Genomic DNA, 5,973 nt, shown 5'->3' with positions numbered 1-5,973 from the left:
GTGGGATGGTCCCCTTGGCTGGAGCCCAGCGAAGCCAAGGGCTGTTGACTTTGCCCAGTACCCTCTTCCGTGCTCCGCGTGAAATAATCATCGTCTCTTTTGCTGTCCTACACGAATTCGTACATGAATCTTACCCTGTCAAAGAAGTACGGGGCAATTCATCTCTGTGACTACATGGAAACCTAAAGCTTTTGCTGCCAAACCGTCTTCAGTGCTGGCAACAGCCTTTGAAATTCTTTGGGTCCTTCTATCACCTGGTTAAATCTTCGCAGATGACAATTTAAAGCACTTCGTCTTGGTCACCTGCAGGCCTAAAGCATTCCCAGGCGGGGAGCACAAAAGCTGCGCGGTCCTCCCCGCGTCAGACCAAAGGCACAAACGGGACCAATTGCCTGGAAAGCCGCTTACGCTGTTCCTCACCTCTCCCTCGACGGGGAGGGCAGAGGTGTCTGAAGCACCTGTGAGCCTTGGCAGACCTCCTCGGCAGTTGAAATGAATTCCCTTTAGGGATGCAAGGGCTGCTCATAAAGCCCATCGCAGAGGGGAGGCGATACGTGAAAACCTCCACGACCTGGGCGATCTCCTCTTCCACCGGCCCAAGCAATCGCAGATCTCCGTACAGCCAACCTCCTGGATTGCAAAGGACAAAGCTCGGGTGCAGGCACCTTCCTATGGAAGAGACTTCCAGCCAGAGCACGGACCCACCTCAGTGCCACCACCACTGTCTTCCTGCAATTCCATTTCAATAACCCCTAAGTTCAGCAGCTGCAAATTTGGAAATGATAGTCCCGGCACAAAATGAGATGTGAAATTCGCTCACTCGTTTAAAAGGTCCAATTTTATCCACAGCAGAGAGCTTGTGTTAAAGAAGAAACGTCAAATAAAGATAGAGGGGGGGAAAAAATAGCAAGAAGCCAAAGCTCCTTCCTGCACAGGGAAGCTTGGGTTCAGTGAGTGGGGTAACTGGCAGTATGCTACTAAATCCATGCAAGATCTTTGGGAGAGCGTTTGAGGCGAGGTCAACGATGCCTAGATCCAGCTGGAGTACGCCACGTGTAAGGAGACGCGGCACTGGCTTCCTCTGGGCGAGGAGGTAGATGGGGTCAGGGCTGGGGAGGGTAAAATGGTCTGACAGCGATTCAGGACAGCCTGGTATTTTCATTTCTCCCTAAGGACTAGGCTTGCTAAATCACTCTGAACTTACAGCTGTCCCCAAACAAGATTGAGAGAGAAGTAAAACCAGATCTCTACCACCAAGCATCAGCTGGAGCCGCTTGGCAGCGAGGGGAGCACGCAGGAGGGGCCCGGGGGTAACCGACGCCGCGATGCTCAGGCGCTCGCGGTTCCATTTAGCCCTGGACGCTCTAACAGCAGATCGATTTTTCACCTCTTGAATGCTGTCCTCAAAATGCACAAAGCAACTAACGTCCTTCCTTTTTAAATACTTCTAAGTGCAAATCTGAAAAGGTTTTTCTTGCCAAGAGACCTTCCAGCAATGTTCTGGAAAATCAATCATATTGTCCTCTGGCTGTTTATTGCCTTCCTTCTCCAAGGCCATCGCCCTCAACAATAAATATCATGGGAAGAGGGAGTGACTTTCTCCTTGTTACTTTGCGTGAGACAAAAGAGAGGCTGTTAATGTTTGTACCTAAACCATCACGGCATCAGCTGCAACACGCGGGGTTGGGATCCCAGCAAAGCTGATTTGATGTATCTACAAAAAGCACTTTAAACCCGATTTCTGTTGGCAGCAAAGCCCAAAGTTGCCCAAGTTTTGCACCTCTTCACATGCACGTCTGCTCTGACTGCCGGGGCGTATTCCCCTCAGCTGCCCAGCTCCCTTCCCCAGCTGCCCGTGCCTGAGCAGCCACAAGCACGGGATGGACGCGATGTGCACTTGAGCCCTGCGACAGACACGCTGCAGACTCCTCTGCGGCATCTGAAGCTTCTCAAAGCCAACGGGAATCTTTTAATCGAGTCTGATGGCGCTTTGCAATAATAAATTTTTGTAACAGCTCAACTAATGGATTAGGTCCTAACGTTTGGATGCTTTTTCCTAAGTTGCCTAAGTGTAACATTTTGGACTGGCTTTTGATGAATGAACTCCATGGGCTTAAGTGGACCTCGCTTACGAGGAAAAATGACTTGGCATTCACTCCGGGACTCTGGCTATAGCCTTGACATGAGCTATAGCGTAAGTCTACCTGGGCTAGTTTAAAAATAACCAGTAGAGATAGCAGTGTCAGTCTAGTCTCAGCAGCTGGAGTTCAGGGCAGACTATTTACCCTGTGGTGTAAATGTGCCCCGAGGCTGCTATTTGTGAAACACAGCACTAATCAGACTAAGCAATGCCCTCAGTGCTGAACTCCAGAGGCACAGGAGTCTACCTGACTCTTTTTTGACAGTTTTTTTGCTTACATCTTGTATTCAAAATGATTTAGTTAGCAGATGCCTCTTTCTGGACAATGTGACAGCTAATTCCCACTTATCCTACTGAAAAGATACAACTGAAATGGATGCAACAATAAAACTAATGGCTAATATGATTGCTATTGATCATTTGCCAGTTTATCAAATTAATAGCCCACTAGCTAAATGGAGAAGGAAAATAGTGCTATATATTGCACGTCTCAGTAACGAGCTAACCGGATAGCTCATTTTAAAATCTATGTAAAGCTGAACATCAGTACGTAATTTATAACTGCAATGAATCCGGACACATCAGATGCACCTTTGTTCATTTTCACCTACCTTTTCAGCTGACTGGGCAGTGCCAAAAAATATTGGAATGAAGGCAAGCCATACTATACAGGTAGTGTACATAGTGAATCCAATGGGTTTAGCTTCATTAAAGTTCTCTGGGACACCCCGAGTCTTGATGGCATACACAGTACACGTAACCATTAGAAGAATGCTATAACCCAAGGAACAAATGATTTGTAGATCCGTAATGTCACATTTGAGAACTCCTCTGGCTTGATCAGGGTTCATAGTTTTCTGCTCATCATAATCTACGATGATGTTGGGTGGGTCAACTGCAAACCAAATAAAGACACCTAGAAGCTGAACAGATATCAAACTCGACGTGATGGCCAGCTGCGATGTGGGGCTTATAAGCCTAGGTGCTGTCACTGACTTTTTGCCCTGTTCAAATATGCGGTAGATGCGGTTTGTTTTAGTTAACAGGGCTGCATAGCTGATGCACATCCCCAAGCCCAAGAAGATACGCCGGAAGGAGCACACTGCAACGTTTGGCTTGGCAATCATCAGAAACGTGATTATGTAGCACAGAAATATCCCTGTTAACAGGACGTAGCTGAGTTCCCTCCCAGAGGCCCGGACAATGGGAGTGTCGTTATATCTGATGAATGTCGCCATGACAAAAATGGTGGCAATAATTCCCAGCATAGCCAAGAAGACGGGTATCACAGCCCAGGGCGAGTGCCACTCCAGCTTGACGATGGGTATCGAACGGCATCCCGTTCGGTTCTCGTTGGGCCGCTCATTGTATGAGCAGAGCAGACAAGTCACCTCGTCAGCCTGGTACTGGTAGCCGTCGCAGAGCTCGCAGTGCCAGCAGCACGGCATCCCCTTCACCATCTTCTTCCTCTCTCCTGGCTTGCAAGGCAGGCTGCAGACTGAGGATGGGACTTCACGCACTCCTTTGCCCCACTGCATTTCATCGATCTACAAGACATGTGAAACAATAGAAATATGCTGGTTATGTAGACGTTACTGTCAGACAACCAGGGTGGGAATGGAAGGAAGAAGGACCAAGGGGGAACCTACAATGGAGAGAAAAACAAATGGATAAACTTTGTATGTAATGGACTCCTGGAAAAGCACCAGGAACCACACACGCTAGTGTTTCTGCACGGGACCAATGCAGGACTGCATTTACTGCCTTCATTTATACTAGTAGTTAATTCCGGTGGAATGACACATGACATCAGCTAAAACAGTAGAGTGCAAAGCTCTTCCTTGTTTCACAGAATATAATAAGAACACGGCAATGGCTTGAGGGAAGGCAGGAGTTACATTCACAAAACCGCTTTCCATGCATCTAGAGCTTGGGGCTTCTTATGGAGACCAGAACAAGAGATCTCCCTTCTTGGAATTACTACTGACCAGGTTAATATTTTAAATGAGGGGGAAATGTGTCTTATATAGGGCATGAAATCAGTGAGAACGTGGCAGGATCTGCAATATGAGCCATGTAAGAAATATGAAGGACAAAGAAAATAGCCATCAATGAAAAATGCAATAATTAGATAATATTTAATTTCAAAGTCATATTCTGCTTTTGAAATACCATACCTGCTTCCGGGAGTGCAAATTATAAATGATTACATTAAATAAATGGGAAGTGTCACTTGTTCTGCAGTCTTAAGAAACCTAAACTCCAAAGTATGTGCACAAAGGCTCCCAAACACTGCAGAAAATTAGACTCACAAATCATTTGAAAATATTCCATGCTAAAGCCATTAACCAGTTTCCAAGAACAAGGGAGCTTTAGCATTGGAGCCCCCCTGAAATAGTCCAGACTGGAACCACTGGGAAGGTCCTGGCATTCCCAGTGCCAATCCATGGCACCAATTACCAACTCAGCTGCCCAGCAAAATTTCAGTGGCTCCAACAGCTGCTCTGTGTGTGGGTGTATACGTATGGCTTTTCCAAACCCAAAACCTAATCTCCTGGGATAGATGTGAATAAGTGTTATTAAAAAAAAAAATAATTCAGCTTTTGTTGTTGTTGTTGTTTTTTAGGTTATTTAAATGCTTACAAGTTCCACTATTTTCCCTGCAAGTAAAAAATTCTAAGATGAGTTTCTTGAATCAGCTGCCTTGATTATTAATGTATACAGGAAGAGTGGGGTTTGCAAGTCTTAAATTGAAGGATTAAGTTGCACTTTCCTAATTTAATTCAAAATAGATCCTGTATCATCTTCATTCCCTACATTTGAAAAAAAAACACCCAAAGTCACACACTCCTCAAATACTATACTACCAAGAGTCTCTGCTGTGAATGTTATAAAAATAATCCCTCGATAACAGATATTGTAGAGGTCTGCCACTGCTTGAGAAACTACATTAACCTTCAATATTCCCAACTTATTCTGAAAAAAAAAAGAAATAAATCCACAAACTCTTCTTTCATACTGCGCTGAGCTGAAGGTATGTAGCTTACAGAAGCTGAGGAACACTGATGATAAAGGAGAATACAAAGACTGCTTTAATTGCACTGGTAAATCGTAGTTTGGTCTTCCTGGAGCTCTTACAAGGAGCCAGGAAATCCATTTCTATGTCCGACTAGTAGAGGCTAGCAAGCCCTTTACAAACCTGGAGTTGGATTCCTAGGCTGTGCAAGGAGAGCTGGAGTAAGCGGGCATGCGTGAGCGGAACTATCTGTAGGGGCACGACAAAAGACGTTAGCAGGAAAGAGAACCAAAGAGATGGTGAGTAGAGAGAACCGAGGCCAAGCTTTCTGACCCATAAAGCAGGTGGGAAAAATGTAACGACAATACCTTAAGAAACCAACTGACCGGCAGTTTGCATCTTCTTTCACTCTTCTTAACCACTGATTTGTATCCTGCCCTTTTAAAAAGTAGACTGAGACAGGGTACCTGTGACTTACCTGTACAGCTGGAAAGCGAGGCACGTCGATCCAGCCTGGAGCCTCCATTTTCTCTCACAGCTCTTGAACACAGAAGCCACTTGACGCCCTTGTTACAGCACTCATCGATATGAAACGAGAAAGGCACGCTAACCGCGTGGATTTTGACCCAGTGATGAAAGGATTCTCACCAATTTTCTGCATGCTACTATCTCGCAGAACCACGGAATTATGAATGTATTATCATATTCCCCCCCTTACGACTATAAAAGGATGAATTCCCATATTCTCGGACCTATTCCATGGCGTTTCCGGGTAGCTGGCAGAGCCTAAAGGTACTTCATTCTGCGCAGATACGGT

At 45.7% G+C, this 5,973-nt stretch overlaps 1 protein-coding gene across 1 annotated transcript; it reads right to left on the bottom strand.

The window, feature by feature from the left end:
- Positions 1–2,419: 2,419 nt before the first annotated feature.
- LOC104624991 (metabotropic glutamate receptor 7-like) lies at positions 2,420–5,682 on the bottom strand. Its single transcript, XM_010292503.1, has 2 exons — positions 5,635–5,682; positions 2,420–3,687 (listed from the first exon to the last, which is right to left on the bottom strand). The coding sequence occupies exons 1-2, from the start codon at positions 5,680–5,682 to the stop codon at positions 2,722–2,724; spliced, it is 1,014 nt and encodes a 337-aa protein (XP_010290805.1). The 3' UTR covers positions 2,420–2,721.
- Between the last annotated feature and the right edge of the window lie 291 nt (positions 5,683–5,973).

The sequence above is a fragment of the Phaethon lepturus genome, unplaced genomic scaffold (genome assembly GCF_000687285.1).
Source record: "Phaethon lepturus isolate BGI_N335 unplaced genomic scaffold, ASM68728v1 Scaffold55978, whole genome shotgun sequence".
Taxonomy (NCBI): Eukaryota; Metazoa; Chordata; class Aves; order Phaethontiformes; family Phaethontidae; genus Phaethon; species Phaethon lepturus.
Note: the sequence above shows the minus strand (reverse complement) of the source record. Positions and strands in the feature narration are given on the sequence as shown.